The sequence below is a fragment of the Salvelinus sp. IW2-2015 genome, unplaced genomic scaffold, assembly GCF_002910315.2.
Source record: "Salvelinus sp. IW2-2015 unplaced genomic scaffold, ASM291031v2 Un_scaffold3439, whole genome shotgun sequence".
In the NCBI taxonomy this organism is placed as follows: domain Eukaryota; kingdom Metazoa; phylum Chordata; class Actinopteri; order Salmoniformes; family Salmonidae; genus Salvelinus; species Salvelinus sp. IW2-2015.
Window position 1 is genome coordinate 1,542 of NW_019944719.1, and position 17,995 is coordinate 19,536.

Below are 17,995 nucleotides of genomic sequence, written 5' to 3' on the forward strand. Positions count from 1 at the left end.
TCCGCCGTCATCACCTCATGTTTCAGCATGATAATGCACAGCCCCATGATGCAATGTACACAACTCCTGGAAGCTGAAAATGTCCCAGTTCTTCCATGGCCTCTATACTCAGACATGTCACCCAATGAGCCTGTTTGGGATGCTCTGGATCGACGTGTACAACAGCGTGGTTCCAGTTCCCGCCAATATCCAGTAACTTCACACAGTCATTGAAGAGGAGTGAGACAACATTCCACAGGCCACAATCAACATCCTGATCAACTCTATGTGAAGGAGATGTGTCACGCTGCATGAGGCAAATGGTGGACACACCAGATACTGACTGGTTTTCTGATCCACTCCCCTGTTTGTTAAGGTATCTGTATTCCCAGTCATGTGAAATCCATAGATTAGGGCCTAATGAATTTATTTAAATTGACTGATTTCCTTATATGAACTGTAACTCAGTAAATCTTTTAAAATGTTGCATTTTAAATTAATATTTTTGTTCAGTGTAAATCAGAATCTACATATTTCTACCCTGTGGTATTTCATATGATAACATTACTTTCTCCATAGTCCAAGATAGATAATTGATTGTGAGACAATCCTACACATCCTAGATCACTGCATAGAAAACATAACTCCAAGACAGGGGACCAATCAGACACTGCTACATCAATCTGGATGTCTATGTTTCCAGAAAACAAACAGGAAATCCTTTTTCACATACAATATGAAGAACAAACTCCAGGCTGTCACTTGATCTGTGCAAATCGTTTCAATACTCAGGAAGGGGGTAGTGTTACGTTACTGTCTGTATGGACCACAATCATTTCAATACTCAGGAAGGGGGTAGTGTTACGTTACTGTCTGTATGGACCACAATCATTTCCAACACTGCTACAACTGTTATGTGATCCTTTGAAATACTTTTTTAAAAAAGGTTCAGAAGAATACTTTTGGCCTTTTGATCAAGTACGATTTATCCAAGTCCGAATGATTTGTCTCGAACGCAAATTGCATTTAAGCTAAAGATCATTGTTAATTTAAGAGGTATTAGCTAAAGAGCACCAGTTATTATAGATCAGTAAGGCTGGCTGAAGGTAAGAAGGGACGTGATTGGCAGCAACAGAGAACACGTGGAATCAATCTGAATGTGGAACAGAGAACACATGGAGCAATCTGAATGTGGACAGAGAACACATGGAATCAATCTGAATGTGGAACAGAGAACACATGGAATCAATCTGAATGTGGAACAGAGAACACATGGAATCAACCGGAATGTGGAACAGAGAACACATGGAATCCTTCTGAATGTGGAACAGAGAACACATGGAATCAATCTGAATGTGGAACAGAGAACACATGGAATCAATCTGAATGTGGAACAGAGAAACATGGAATCAATCTGAATGTGGAACAGAGAACACATGGAATCAATCTGAATGTGGAACAGAGAACACATGGAATCAACGGAATGTGGAACAGAGAACACATGGAATCAATCTGAATGTGGAACAGAGAACACATGGAATCAATCTGAATGTGGAACAGAGAACACATGGAATCAATCTGAATGTGGAACAGAGAACACATGGAATCAACCGGAATGTGGAACAGAGAACACATGGAATCTTCTGAATGTGGAACAGAGAACACATGGAATCAATCTGAATGTGGAACAGAGAAACAATGGAATCAATCTGAATGTGGACAGAGAACACATGGAATCAATCTGAATGTGGAACAGAGACACATGGAATCAATCTGAATGTGGAACAGAGAACACATGGAATCAACGGAATGTGGAACAGAGAACACATGGAATCAATCCGGAATGTGGAACAGAGAACACATGGAATCAATCTGAATGTGGAACGAGAAACACATGGAATCAATCTGAATGTGGAACAGAGAAACACATGGAATCAATCTGAATGTGGAACAGAGAACACATGAATCAATCTGAATGTGGAACAGAGAACACATGGAATCAATCTGAATGTGGAACAGAGACACATGGAATCAATCTGAATGTGGAACAGAGAACACATGGAATCAATCTGAATGTGGAAACAGAGACACATGGAATCAATCTGAATGTGGAACAGAGAACACGTGGAATCAATCTGAATGTGGAACAGAGAACACATGGAATCAACGGAATGTGGCAGAGACACATGGAATCATCTGAATGTGGAACAGAGAACACATGGAATCAATCTGAATGTGGAACAGAGAACACGTGGAATCAACGGAATGTGGAACAGGAAACACGTGGAATCAACGGGATAGGAACAGAGAACACATGGAATCAATCTGAATGTGGAACAGAGAACACATGGAATCAATCTGAATGTGACAGAGAACACATGGAATCAATCTGAATGTGGAACAGAGAACACATGGATCAATCTGAATGTGGAACAGAGAACACGTGGAATCAATCTGAATGTGGAACAGAGAACACATGGAATCATTCTGAATGTGGAACAGAGAACACATGGAATCAATCTGAATGTGGAAAGAGAACAGTGGAATCAATCTGAATGTGGAACAGAGCAAAGTAAGATATAGAGTGAAATAATGTCTAAGCCGAAGCATCAATATGCACAGATCTCATTCACTTCAAGCCGTTGATATAATGTGAAGTTTTACACTCACAATAAAAGTGAGACACTACTATACACCATGTATAATAAAGCATGTCTGTTTGTCGATGTGGAGCGACCTATTTGGACCAATGGACATGTTCATGCCTTACCTCCTCACGTCATTTGCACACACTGTATATAGACTTTTCTATTGTGTTATTGASKGTACGTTTGTTTATTCCATGTGTAACTCTGTTGTTGTTTGTGTCACACTGCTTTGCTTTATCTTGGCCAGGTCGCAGTTGTAGATGAGAACTTGTTCTCAACTAGCCACCTGGTTAAATAAAGGTGAAATAAATACATAAGAAATAAGGCAAGGTCAAACCTGTTTAAACTCTAGCCACAGCAACCAGATACCTTGCTAATCGCTATTTAAACTATACGTTTTGTCACTCGCATGTAATATCACCAATATGTATGTAACTAATTCAGTCGGCTCTCGTGTGGCGCAGCGGTCTAAGGCACTGCATCTCAGTGCAAGAGGCGTCACAAACCCTGGTTCGAATCCAGGCTGTATCACATCCGGCCGTGATTGGGAGTCCCATAAGGACTCCATAAGGAGGCGCACAATTGGCCCAGCGTCGTCAAGGTGTGGACGGGGGTAGGCCGTCATTGTAAATAAGAATTTGTTCTTAACTGATTTGCCTAGTTAAATAACATTTGAATTTAATTTTTTAAATGATAGAAGTGACTTCCTTTAATTCTCAGACGGCATGAGGAGGACACATGATAAATGTCTCCAACCTCCAGATTACTTTCATTTATAGAAGCATCGATTCCTCATTTCAAAGTAACACTCAATCTCCGAGTTATATCATGAATAAAAAAAACAATACAATAAAATATCGATCAGAATCGCTCTGATCCCTGATTATCATAATCACGGAATAAAGTTAATGTGCTCTGTGAGACGCCAAACATCGTTCAAATTCATCTCGGTCGCTGCGGAAGTCAGTCCCTGCGTGTGCTGCCCGCGAGCGAAGTGGCAGGCAAAGTCATACTTATTCCTGCACTTACAGCCGCAGATATTACACCGGAAGGGGTTCTCGTAGCCGTGGCAACCCATGTGAATGGTGTACATGATGTTGTCAGAGAAGTAGGTGTCGCAGTGCTGGCAGCTGTGTAGCATCTGTGGGTCTGGATCCGGTGTGCTACCGGGCAGGGCAGGGGTACTGGGCTGGCTGTTACTAATGCTAACTGAGCTGGTACGTGTGTGTGCACTGTGCTCGCTGCTAGGTTCTGGGTTCACAGGGCTGGGGCTGTAGTTCCTGCTGTGGCCTGCAGGGGGTTGGAGGTCCTCGGGGCTGGTTGGGGAGGAGGTTTGGTGGTGGTGGTGGTGGTAGTGGTGGTGGTGGGCACCACTTTGACTGGCGACAAAGATACTGACACTGCAATCGGTGCACCAGAGGCCTGCTGGATGAGGAACGGCTTGACGTCGTTACAGGACAGTCTGTCAGGAGACACGGGGGTCTGGTCCACTGGGGGGAGGTTGGACAACTGGCCTGCCAGCGTAGACAGCTGGTTCAGTGGATTGTTGTCCACCACCATGTCACTGTTGACATCCCTGCTGACACCTCCTCTTCCTCCTCCAGTCCCATGGTCCTTCAATCGCTCTCGTACACCTCATGGTTCAGGTAGTCTGCTTTCCCCACCACCATGGAGGGAGGGCTGAGGTTGATGAGGAGGTGTCTGCTGTAGCCTCCCAGGCCTAGGGAGCTGCCACTCTTCTTCTGTAGGACGTTCAGCATCTTCTTGTTGGAGAGAAAGGCGGGCAGCTCCGCCCCCTTCACGGGTAAAAGCTTGTGGCGGCCGGGCGGTGGTGGAACAGATTGCTGCGGTCGCTGCAACGGAAGGAGCAGAGGTCACACTTGTAGGGCTTCTCTCCCGTGTGGGAGCGCATGTGTGGCCTCAAGGTGGCGCTCGTAGGCAGAGGCGAAGGGGCACAGCTGGCAGCGGTGGGGCTTCTCTCCTGTTGGTCAACAAAGATGTTTAGGTTTATTTCAACATCTTGGCACATATCCAACATCCATTAAAATGTAATGTCACACAATATAAATACAAGTAAAAAAAGATAAGATCTTAACTATATGGACAGTGCAAGGGGCGGACTGGCATCTGGCATGTTGGGCAAATGCCAGATGGGCTGGTCCATTTTACCTGTGTGAATCCTGATGTGCTCTATCAGGCGAGCGGTGCCTTTACTGGCGTAGCTGCAGTAGCTACACTTGAGCTTGCCGTCGAAGGTCCTCTGGAAGCCGTCCACCAGCAGCCCAGAGTTGTCGTCCAGAGAGACTTCCACTGATCCATTCTGATGATCTCTCTGGGATAGCTGCTGCTACTGGGAGAGGAGACGACAAGATAGAATTAAATCGATACTTTACAGTCAATTTTTTCACGGAAATGGATACCTCTAAACAATACCGTCCTCACAGACACACAAAAAGCCGAATCATCTAGAACTTATCTGGAAGCAGGATTTGTAAAATCACATTTTACATCGATCTATTTCCCAGGTGAATTTTTTTTTTATTCTGGCGACAATCTAGTCAGAAACCATTTGTGGGGCCTATTTTTTGTCTGGTGCTTGAAAGATATGAGAGGATGACTTGAGATGCATTAGGGTCATCTTTGTTCTGTCAATATCTCCACAATATGGATCTAAACAGAAGAACCACTCATTGCTCCTCCAGAGGACCCTTTTTGGTGACGGCCAATCGCCAAAAATAAAATAAAAACAAAAACATTACAAAAAATCGTTCAAACAGACTTATTAGGTTATTCCCGTAGCGCTGGGCCCTGTTCACCTGGTTTAACTTCCCAAAGACAAATTAGGGATATGGCTTATTTTGGGGCGATTAAAAATATAATATTTTTGGGGGGGCGATTTTGGGGCGATTTAAAAATATACACATCATAAGTTAAAGTCAATGACTCTGATTGTTTTATATAATAGTAGATAGATATTATATATATATATTATAATAGATAGTGTTCATAACATTCTCACCAGCTTGGAGGGGCTCCATCTCCCCACGACAGATCCTGAGATCATGTTCACATGGTGTGTTTGCTGTGTCAGGTACTCTTGAAAGTCCTTTATGAAATCAGAGGTTTTAGATCATCATCCATTTGGCAAGATGGGGTGTATTGTGATGACTTCTGATCACCCAAACCTGTAAGATAAGGCAATAATAATAATTGACGGTTAAACATAATGAATCACATTTATTTTTATTTCACCTTTTATTTAACCAGGTAGGCAAGTTGAGAACAAGTTCTCATCTACAACTGCGACCTGGCCAAGATAAAGCAAAGCAGTGCGACACAAACAACAACACAGAGTTACACATGGAGTAAACCAACATACAGTAATACAGTGGGAAAAGTCTATATACAGTGAGTGCAAATGAGGTAGGATAAGGGAGGTAAGGCAATAAATAGGCCATGGTGGCGAAGTAATAACAGTATAGCAATTAAACACTGGAACGGTAGATGTGCAGAAGATGAGTGCAAGTAGAGATACTGGGGTGCAAAGGAGCAAGATAAATAAATACAGTATGGGGATGAGGTAGTTGGATGGGCTATTTTACAGATTGGCTATGTACAGGTGCAGTGATCTGTGAGCTGCTCTGACAGCTGGTGCTTAAAGTTAGTGAGGGAGATATGAGTCTCCAGCTTCAGAGATTTTTTGCAGTTCGTTCATGATAATCATATTGTTACAATACCACTGCATGTATGCCATAACCTATAGCCCGATATTGGACTAAATGAGCCTAATGTTACTCCTTAGTCCAAGAATTTACATGTTCTGTTTAAGGGCGAATTGTCTCTGGAAGCCAAAACACCAAATACTCCCATCTAAACGTGAATCGATTGCGGTCCGGTTCTAAAGGTGAATCGATTGCGGTCCGGTTCTAAACGTGAATCGATTGCGGTACGGTTCTTGAAACATAAATCGCTGTACTTTGATATCACAACCAAATAATTTCACAAATGCAAAATACACATTTAATGTAGTGAACACTGTTTTAACCGTTGCAGCTGACAGTTTTTTTCAGTGAAAACAGTTTGTGGCATCTGTCTTCCGTTTACACACAGGTTAGATGCAGTAACGTGTAAATATGGGCGTGTGGGAATCTAACCCATAAAGGCGTGTCAGTTTAACAACTTGTTTATTTTTTCGCCGATATGAAAGATACGGTTATTATGCTTCCAAAACCGTACAGCAAGCTATGCCGTTAATGTTCAGATAGACCGTCGCGGCTCTTATTAATAATAAAACTCGCCCTAACAGAAAACGCCTTCATCCAAGACTCTCTAAATGTAATGGAACTGAGAGTCATGATCAAAGCCATAACCATGAACCATTATGTGGACAGTCAGTCACGATGATAATAAGTATGTTGTCACCAAAAAACATCTCATAACAGTGACAACATGACATGTAAGCAGTTGATACACAGCCCATCACTTCACTACAACCGGGCGTGGCTCGCTAACGTTAGCTTGTATAACGTTAGTAATGTACACCTAGCCATTTTACTTACCAGCTGGTCGTCAATCACAGCACCGTTAAAATATATGCGATAACTTACGCGTTCCCATCCGTTCTTATGTTAATTCTAAGACCGATGTCAAGACGGACATTTCAAAACACTATCTAGACAATCAAAATGTGTGATGACAAGTTAATGTTAGCTGGTTGTGCTAAAAACAAAAGAGAGGGAGCTATGTGTTATAGTAGCTATGCCACATAAAATGACTCCCATTTCAGAAGCACACAGCTGGCTGTCAGTGAAAGCTCCTAGTTGGAAATACAACAGCAGAAAAAGAGAAGGTGTTTGCCTAGAGGAACATGTTTATTTGATTAAAGATGCCCTGCGTATATAAAATTGAAGACGTGAGTAAAAGCTGATACGTTCTGCCAAGTGAAGACGCGAACCTGTTCAATGGTCGCTGTTTCACCCGGTCAATAGAAAAGTGAACACACTCAGATGTAAACAAGAGAAAACATGGCTTCGCCCTTGATCAGGTGCTTCTAAGGTGAGACGAATGTAATGCAAAGCGGTTTTCTTCGTTCACATTGTTGTTTTATGATATGTTGTCTTTGTGTAGTCATACTTATTGAAATACAAACTTAGCCAGTGTTTTTTTGTAACTTTATATTACCCCATTGCATAACCTGCTATCACAATACGCGTTGGCTAGCTAGCTGCATGCTATAAAAAATGACATAGCTAGTTAGCTACTGCCTCCGTCAGTTACACCGCAAGTTACTCTTGAAGAAATGTCCTGCCTGTCACTGCTTTTATCTTGCCGTATAACGTTATAGCCACCACTCTCTCATATTCACTCATGCTGGAGTATGGATATATTTGTGTTGCCTGACGACTCAAACTTAATTGTTCCACTGCTCTATTGTCGCTAGCTACGTACACTATTTGCCCATTTTAAAAGCGCTCGGGAAGTGACTTTTGTTTTTTACCAGAGTGCCAAAACATTCAAGAGCTAAAGGTGCTCAAAGTTGACCTATTCTGCATTCCCCACCATACCACGAGACATCCGTGTCTTCATTACTGGAAACAAATCAACGGTTGAGTATCATAAAAGCTTACAAACAGGGTTGTCAAACTATTTGATAATTATTTTTTTTTAAAGTAGTTTTTTAAATAAAAAATTACATTTTGTTAACCGTTTAACGTCAATTATCTAAAACCGCATAAACTACGATGTTTTCTCTCCAAATTAGCATATTGTAACCCTACTTGTGCCCACCATCGGTTGAGACACAACATGCTCTTGACTACAGGGTGGGTGTCATTTCAATCATATAAATGATAGAATATACCTATTCCTTCAGACCACTGCAATTTAGCTGGTACACAATTGAAAATGTAATTGAAATATTTTCTTCTAATTACTACCACAAATATGGCTGCCGGTCCACCCACCGTTGAATGGATACTTTAATGGTGACGTCTATTCTAGTATTTCTATTTCTATTTCCTATGGAGGGTTGACAGTGTCATTTAAAACAACAGATATTCCCATTGAAGTCAATGTTCTCTGATGTTTGGACCTCCAACTATATTGGCATATGTTGTAGGCCTACTTGTGGTTGGTTGAGACGGCATTATCTTATGAAATCAAACTCAACTGTTTATTTTTTTCCCAGTGATGAAGACATGGATGTCTCATGGTATGGTGGGGTATGCAGAATAGGTCACATTTCTCTTGGATGTTTTGGCACTCATGTCCAGAAAGTCCCTTTCTGAGCACTTCTACGATGGGMAAATATGTATGGAAGGTCTCGTTCAATTCAAAAGGGGTGCTGTTAAAAAGTGATTGAATTCAAATGGCCCCAACAATGAGTTTGGGTAGCCAGGCCAAACTTTTAAAAACCTTTATTTAACTAGGCAAGTCAGTTAAGAACAAATTCTTATTTACAATGACGGCCTAGGAACAGTGGGTTAACTGCCTTGTTCAGGGGCAGAACGACAGGTTTTTACCTTGTCAGCTCGGGGATTCGATCTTGCAACCTTTCGGTTACAAGTCCAAMGCTCTAACCACTAGGCTACCTGCCGCCCCAGATTGAGTTGAGTGGCAACTTTTTGTGTAGACACTCAAGTTGTATCATGTCATCCATCAGTGAAAATGTAACTGTGTAATTTCAGGTTGGTAGGCAGGTGTCCCGACCATGGAGTGTGTGCCAGCATGGGCTGCGGAACAGATCCACCCAACCAGACGTGTCTGCAGAGCAGGCTGCTGCTCTGGGGGTCTCCTACCCTCCACTACAGACATACTCTGAGGAGGAGGGGATGATGAGGGATGCTGGTGAGTTGCAGNGCTCTAACCACTAGGCTACCTGCCGCCCCAGATTGAGTTGAGTGGCAACTTTTTGTGTAGACACTCAAGTTGTATCATGTCATCCATCAGTGAAAATGTAACTGTGTAATTTCAGGTTGGTAGGCAGGTGTCCCGACCATGGAGTGTGTGCCAGCATGGGCTGCGGAACAGATCCACCCAACCAGACGTGTCTGCAGAGCAGGCTGCTGCTCTGGGGGTCTCCTACCCTCCACTACAGACATACTCTGAGGAGGAGGGGATGATGAGGGATGCTGGTGAGTTGCAGGATATACACTAGGCAGAGCAACGAAGGATACATACATACATACATACATACTGTACCAGTCAAAGTTTGGACACACCTACTCATTCTAGGGTTTTTCTTTATTTTTACTATTTTCAACATTGTAGAATAATAGTGAAGGCATCAAAACTATGAAATAACACATATGGAAGCAAAAAGGTGTTAAATCAAAATGTTATATTTTACATTCTTCAAAGTATCCCCCCTTTGCCTTGATGACAGCTTTGCACACTCATGGCATTCTCTCAACCAGCTTCACGTGGAATGATTTTTCAACAGTCTTGAAGGAGTTCCCACATATGCTGTACAAATCATCCCAACCATCTCAATTGGGTTGAGGTCGGGTGATTGTGGAGGCCAGGTCATCTGATGCATCACTCCATCACTCTCCTTCTTGGTCAAATAGCCCTTACACAGCCTGGAGGTGTGATGGGTCATTGTCCTGTTGAAAAACGAATTATCGTCCCACTAAGCACAAACCAGATGGGATGGCGTATCACTGCAGAATGCTGTGGTAGCCATGCTGGTGAAGACTGCCTTGAATTCTAATAAATCGCAAGCAGTGTCACCAGCCAAGCACCCCCACACCATCACACCTCCTCCTTCATGCTTGAGCGGAAATCATCCGTTCACCTACTCTGCGAATCAAAACGACACGGCGGTTGCAACCAAAAATCTCAAATTTGGACTCATCAGACCAAAAGACAGATTTCCACCGGTCTAATGTCCATTTCTCGTGTTTCTTGGCCCAAGTAAGTCTCTTCTTATTATTGGTGTCCTTTAGTAATGGTTTCTTTGCAGCAATTTGACCATGAACACAACTGATTGTCTCAAACGCATTAAGAAGGAAAGAAATTCCACAAATGAACTTTTAACAAGGCACACCTGTTAATTGAAATGCATTCCAGGTGACTACCTCCTCAAGCTGGTTGAGAGAATGCCAAGCGTGTGCAAAACTGTCATTAAGGCAAAGGGTGGCTACTTTGAAGAATCTCAAATATAAACAATATTTTGATTTGTTTAACACTTTTTTGGTTACTACATAATTCCATATGTGTTATGTCATAGTTTTGATGTCTTCACTATTATTCTACAATGTAGAAAATAGTAAAAAATAAAGAAAAAACCCTTGAATGAGTAGGTGTCAAAGCTAAGATGTAATAAACAGACTGGATCATGCTATGGATTGGTCTGATTTGTCATGAATTTGGTTTTATGTAAGTTCAGTTAAACAAGTCACATTGCGTTTCGTTTTACCGTCCCACATTTGAACAGTGAACAAGTTTGCACAGGAGCGTCTTGTCCCGTTTGTGTCGAAGATGGACGAAAACTCTCATATGGATCCGGAAGTGATAAAGTCCCTCTTTGAACAGGGGGTATGTGTTTCTCTTCTTTACATCCTATGGTCATTAGGGGCATTTCCATGTAAAAGACCCATTAGAACCAACTTGAAGTGGGGGTCAAATTTAAAGCTAAGTGCAGTTATCCTCTCAAGGTGAGGTCATTTTGACCCTACCTTTAAAAAAATTAATAATAATAAACTATTGCTAGTTAAACAAAATTGCATTTTCTATTAGTAGAAAATAATATAATAGACTTTTTTTTTTGCATAGTAGTTTTTGAATTTATTTTATACAGTCATTTTCGCTCATCTTTATCAAGGTTTCAAACATTGCGGACCCCACTGTGTCTTAAGATATTTTAAATTCTCTCTTCATGAGGATAATGAATGTTTACAGAAATAACAAGTAGACCTACCAATTAGTTAGTGTTTTTACTAATATACATTTTGTTTATGAATTATTAAGTGATTTAAAACGTGTAATTCTGTTACCAAATCGGTAATTGAATTGAGCTGTTCTGAGGGCAAAAGGGGGTGCAACTAATATTAGGAATGTGTTCCTAATGTTTTGTATACTCAGTGTATATTTTGAGTTTTTGTAAAGCGTTCTCACATAAAAGAACTGAGGGAGATTTTACCGAAATTCTGTTACCAAAGTTTACATCGACTCAGTTCTTCCAGTGAATGTATTTTTGTAAAATGTTCATTTGAAATTGTTAAAATATTGTCCTTGTGCATGGAGTTGGTTTGTTAAACTTTTAAGTAAATGTTTTTTGCTTGGTAACATTTGGAAGTCCCAGCATAATTCGTTACCGTGGAATAAATCAACTAACCTACCTCCGTCATGTTCATTAGACAACAAACAGAAGAAAATGGACTAAAACAGGGAGAGACTACCTGGACATAAGTCCTGAACATTATTACCCGGTTGTCAAAAAGAACACCCCTGTTGTCAAAAAGAACACGCCCGTTGTCAAAAAGAACACCCGCCCTGTTGTCAAAAAGAACACCCGCCCTGTTGTCAAAAAGAACACCCCGCCCGTTGTCAAAAAGAACACCCCCCCTGTTGTCAAAAAGAACACCCCCCCGTTGTCAAAAAACACCCGCCCTGTTGTCAAAAAGAACACCCGCCCTGTTGTCAAAAAGACACCCCGCCCGTTGTCAAAAAGAACACCCGCCCCGTTGTCAAAAAGAACACCCCGCCCCGTTGTCAAAAAGAAACACCGCCCCGTTGTCAAAAAGAACACCCTCCCTGTTGTCAAAAAGAACACCCGCCCCGTTGTCAAAAAGAACACACCGCCCCGTTGTCAAAAAGAACACACCGCCCCGTTGTCAAAAAGAACACCCGCCCGTTGTCAAAAGAACACACGCCCCGTGTCAAAAAGACCACCGCCCCTTGTCAAAAGAACACACCGCCCCGTTGTCAAAAGAACACACCCCCGTTCAAAAGAACACCGCCCCGTTGTCAAAAAGAACACACCGCCCCGTTGTCAAAAAGAACACCGCCCCGTTGTCAAAAAGAACACACCGCCCCGTTGTCAAAAAGAACACCTCCCTGTTGTCAAAAAGAACACACCGCCCGTTGTCAAAAGAACACACCGCCCCGTTGTCAAAAAGAACACACGCCCTGTTGTCAAAAAGAACAACCGCCCTGTGTCAAAAAGAACACACCGCCCTGTTGTCAAAAAGAACACACCGCCCTGTTGTCAAAAAGAACACACGCCCTGTTGTCAAAAAGAACACACCCCCCGTTGTCAAAAAGAACACCGCCCCGTTGTCAAAAAGAACACACCGCCCCGTTGTCAAAAAGAACACACCGCCCCGTTGTCAAAAAGAACACACCGCCCCGTTGTCAAAAAGAACACCGCCCCGTTGTCAAAAAGAACACACCGCCCCGTTGTCAAAAGAACACACCGCCCTGTTGTCAAAAAGAACACACCGCCCTGTTGTCAAAAAGAACACACCGCCCTGTTGTCAAAAAGAACACACCGCCCTGTTGTCAAAAAGAACACACCGCCCTGTTGTCAAAAAGAACACACCGCCCGTTGTCAAAAGAAAACACCGCCCCGTTGTCAAAAAGAACACACCGCCCTGTTGTCAAAAGAACACCTTTGTCAAACAACACCGCCCCGTTGTCAAAAAGAACACCGCCCCGTTGTCAAAAAGAACACCGCCCTGTTGTCAAAAAGAACACACCGCCCTGTTGTCAAAAAGAAACACCGCCCCGTTTGTCAAAAAGAACACCGCCCCGTTGTCAAAAAGAACACACGCCCTGTTGTCAAAAAGAACACACCGCCCTGTTGTCAAAAAGAACACACCGCCCTGTTGTTCAAAAAGAACACACCGCCCTGTTGTCAAAAAGAACACACCGCCCTGTTGTCAAAAAGAACACACCGCCCCGTTGTCAAAAAGAACACCGCCCTGTTGTCAAAAAGAACACACCGCCCTGTTGTCAAAAAGAACACACCGCCCTGTTGTCAAAAAGAACACACCGCCCTGTTGTCAAAAAGAACACACCGCCCTGTTGTCAAAAAGAACACACCGCCCCGTTGTCAAAAAGAACACCGCCCCGTTGTCAAAAAGAACACCGCCGTTGTCAAAAGAACACCGCCCCGTTGTCAAAAAGACACCCGCCCTGTGTTCAAAAAGAACACACCGCCCCGTTGTCAAAAAGAACACCGCCCCGTTGTCAAAAAGAACACCGCCCCGTTGTCAAAAAGAACACCGCCCCGTTGTCAAAAAGAACACCGCCCCGTTGTCAAAAAGAACACACCGCCCTGTTGTCAAAAAGAACACCCGCCCTGTTGTCAAAAAGAACACCCGCCCTGTTGTCAAAAAGAACACACGCCCCGTTGTCAAAAAGAACACCGCCCCGTTGTCAAAGACACCGCCCGTTGTCAAAGAACACACCGCCCGTTGTCAAAAAGAACACACCGCCCCGTTGTCAAAAAGAACACACCGCCCCGTTGTCAAAAAGAACACCGCCCCGTTGTCAAAAAGAACACCGCCCCGTTGTCAAAAAGAACACACCGCCCGGGTCAAAAAGAACAATTTAAAGTATGTCCTGAACACTACCCTGTTTGTGTGTGTGTGTGTGTGTGTGTGTGTGGTGTGTGTGTGTGTGTATATAGCTGTGTATTCCCCATTTTTAATTTGTCAGATGACTCATTGTCACTTCCCAGCTGATGGCATAGAGATCGACCCAGAGTACGGAGGCACCGGATCCACGTTCTTCTCCTCCATCCTGGTCATTGAGGAGCTGGCCAAAGTGGACGCCTCCGTGCCGTGCTGTGTGACATCCAGAACACCCTCATCAACACACTGTTCACCAAGCTGGGGACCGCAGGCCAGAAAGAACGGTATCTCAGCCGGCTGTCAACAGACATGGTGAGGGACTAACAGGTTGCATGGCGTCTCAGCCGGCTGTCAACAGACATGGTGGGACTAACAGGTTGCATGGCGTCTCAGCCGGCTGTCAACAGACATGGTGAGGGACTAACAGGTTGCATGGCGTCTCAGCCGGCTGTCAACAGACATGGTGAGGGACTAACAGGTTGCATGGTATCTCAGCCGGCTGTCAACAGACATGGTGAGGGACTAACAGGTTGCATGCGTCTCAGCCGGCTGTCAACAGACATGGTGAGGGACTAACAGGTTGCATGGCGTCTCAGCCGGCTGTCAACAGACATGGTGAGGGACTAACAGGTTGCATGGATCTCAGCCGGCTGTCAACAGACATGGTGAGGGACTAACAGGTTGCATGGCGTCTCAGCCGGCTGTCAACAGACATGGTGAGGGACTAACAGGTTGCATGGCGTCTCAGCCGGCGGCAACAGACATGGTGAGGACTAACAGGTTGCATGGCGTCTCAGCCGGCTGTCAACAGACATGGTGAGGGACTAACAGGTTGCATGGCGTCTCAGCCGGCTGTCAACAGACATGGTGAGGGACTAACAGGTTGCATGGCGTCTCAGCCGGCTGGCAACAGACATGGTGAGGGACTAACAGTTGCATGGCGTCTCAGCCGGCTGTCAACAGACATGGTGAGGGACTAACAGGTTGCATGGCGTCTCAGCCGGCTGTCAACAGACATGGTGAGGGACTAACAGGTTGCATGGCGTCTCAGCCGGCTGGCAACAGACATGGTGAGGGACTAACAGGTTGCATGGCGTCTCACCGGCTGTCAACAGACATGGTGAGGGACTAACAGGTTGCATGGCGTCTCAGCCGGCTGCAACAGACATGGTGAGGACTAACAGGTTGCATGGCGTCTCAGCCGGCTGTCAACAGACAGGTGAGGGACTAACAGGTTGCATGGCGTCTCAGCCGGCTGTCAACAGACATGGTGAGGGATAAACAGGTTGCATGGCGTCTCAGCCGGCTGTCAACAGACATGGTGAGGACTAACAGGTTGCATGGCGTCTCAGCCGGCTGTCAACAGACATGGGGAGACTAACAGTTTCATGGCGTCTCAGCCGCGCTGTCAACAGACATGGTGAGGGACTAACAGGTTGCATGGCGTCTCAGCGGCTGTCAACAGACATGGTGAGGGACTAACAGGTTTCTAGCCGAGAGAAAAATGTGGCCTATATGTTTTGATTTAAGGGTAGTGAGAGGTAGTGGTATCTGTGCGTTTTGATTTAAGGGTAGTGAGAGGTAGTGTGTATCTGTGTGTTTTGATTTAAGGGTAGTGAGAGGTAGTGTGTATCGTGCGTTTTGATTAAGGGTAGTGAGAGGTAGTGTGTATCTGTGTGTTTGATTTAAGGGTAGTGAGAGGTAGTGTGTATCTATGTTTTGATTAAGGGTAGTGGAGGTAGTGTGTATCTGTGCGTTTTGATTTAAGGGTAGTGAGAGGTAGTGTGTATCTGTGCGTTTTGATTTAAGGGTAGTGAGAGGTAGTGTGTATCTGTGCGTTTTTGATTTAAGGTGTACTAGTAAGTTTAAATAAAGCTTCTGATCATGTAGCTAACGTCTCTTGATTATAGCCAGTAGAGGGAGCTACTGGTTCACAAGACATTTAACAGACCTACAACACCTTCAGAAAGTATTCACACCCCTTCACTTTTAAACACATTGTTGTTGTGTTAAAGCCTGATTTAAAATGGATTACATTCGATTCTGGGGGAGTCACTGGCCTACCCACAATACCCCATAATGTCAAAGTGGAACTATGTTTTTAAGACATAAGATCAGGAATAAAAATGTGCTTTAACAAGTCACATAATAAGTTGCATGGACTCCCTCTGTGTGCAATAATAGTGTTTTTTAACATGATTTTTGAATGACTTCCTCATCTCTGTATTCAACACATACAATTATCTGTAAGGTCCCCTCAGTCAAGTGGTGCATTTCAAACACAGATTCAACCACAAAGAAGGGCACCTATTAACAGATAGGTCAAAATTAAAGAAGCAGRCATTGAATGAGCATGGTGAAGTTATTAATTACACCTTGGATGGTGTATCAATACACCCAGTTATTACAAACAAACAGACGTCCTTCATAACTCGGATGCCGTAGAGGAAGGAAACCGCTCAGGGATTTCACCTTGAGGCCAATGGTGCCTTTAAAACAGTTAAGAGTTTAATGGCTGTGATAGGAGAAATCTGAGGATGGCTCAGCAGTATTGTAGTTACTCCACAATACTAACTTAGTTGACAGAGTGAAACAACGTAAGCCTGTACTGAATACAAAATATTCCTAAACATGCATCCTGTTTGCAACAAGGCACTGAAGTAATACTGAACAAAATGTGGCAAAGTAATTAACTTTGTCCTGAATAGAAAGTGTTATGTGTAGTGGCTGCATCATGTTATGGGTATGCTTGTAATCGTTAAGTACTGGGGAGTTTTTCAGGATAAAAAATAATAATAAACGGAATAGAGCTAAGCACAGGTAAAATCCTAGAGGAAAACCTGCTTCATTCTTCACTCTGTTTTTTCTTCTTCGTGTTGTATCTTGGATTAAAGTTTACAGCTGAGGTTTTTTTATATTGTCCCCACCATTGGTTGAGACACGGCAGGATCTTGAATACAGGGTGGGTTTAATGTTGTGGCTGATAAATGGTACCGATATCTGTAGTTTTAAATTATACTGTCAATCCTCCATAGGAAACCTATTRAAATCATAGAAATATACATAATAGAATAGACATTAACATTTTAAGTTGTCATTCAATAGCAGCCATATTTGGGGTAGTAATTAGAAGTTAATATTTAATTGTCAATGGTGTACCAGCGAAATTGCAGTGGTCTGAAGGATGGGTACACTCTATTATTTATATGATTTGAAATGACCCACCCTGTATTCAAGAGCATGTTGTGTCTCAACCAATGGTGAGAACAAGTAGGGTCTAAGCTACAACATATGCGAATATGAAGAAACAAATCTGAGCTTATGCGTTTTTAGATGGTTGAGGGAAAAAAAGTCATTTAAATCCGGTTTTGAATTCAGGCTGTAACACAACTAMATGTGGAAATAAATCATGGTCAATGTTCTATTAACTGATCGCGCACTTCCTCCAGGACAGCCGCGCAGAGGAAACGCCATGCCGCGCAGAGACGCAAGAGATTGAATTTAACTGAGTTCGCCCCATTTAGTTTGCACTATATATATATATATATATATATACATATATCAACGTTTTTGCTGTTATCGAATCAACATTATATCAGCCCCTTTTTTAAATGCAACAAACCAAAACAAATGTAACTTAGTAAGATTGAGTGAGTCTCTTGATTTAGTTGTAGAGCCGGAGCGCAACAGAGTACAATTCTATTGGCGGGCGTCAACGGCCTTCTAATCATCAGCGAGTGAACGCGCTTTTCAGCCCCGTTCTGATCAGAGCCGTGCGTGTGCACGTTT

The 17,995-nt window shown here is 43.3% G+C and overlaps 1 protein-coding gene and 1 pseudogene across 1 annotated transcript in view; one reads left to right on the forward strand and one right to left on the reverse strand.

The window, feature by feature from the left end:
- Window positions 1–3,403: 3,403 nt before the first annotated feature.
- LOC112075853 (zinc finger protein Pegasus-like) lies at window positions 3,404–5,807 on the reverse strand (annotated as a pseudogene).
- A 3,797-nt stretch (window positions 5,808–9,604) lies between these two features.
- The window catches only part of LOC112075854 (short/branched chain specific acyl-CoA dehydrogenase, mitochondrial-like), a 23,021-nt gene continuing 14,630 nt past the window's right edge, over window positions 9,605–17,995 (forward strand). Inside the window, 4 exon segments of the mRNA XM_070441095.1 lie at window positions 9,605–9,760; window positions 11,065–11,169; window positions 14,314–14,412; window positions 14,415–14,518. Of these exon segments, the coding sequence (XP_070297196.1) occupies window positions 9,745–9,760; window positions 11,065–11,169; window positions 14,314–14,412; window positions 14,415–14,518 (324 nt within the window). The 5' untranslated portion in view covers window positions 9,605–9,744.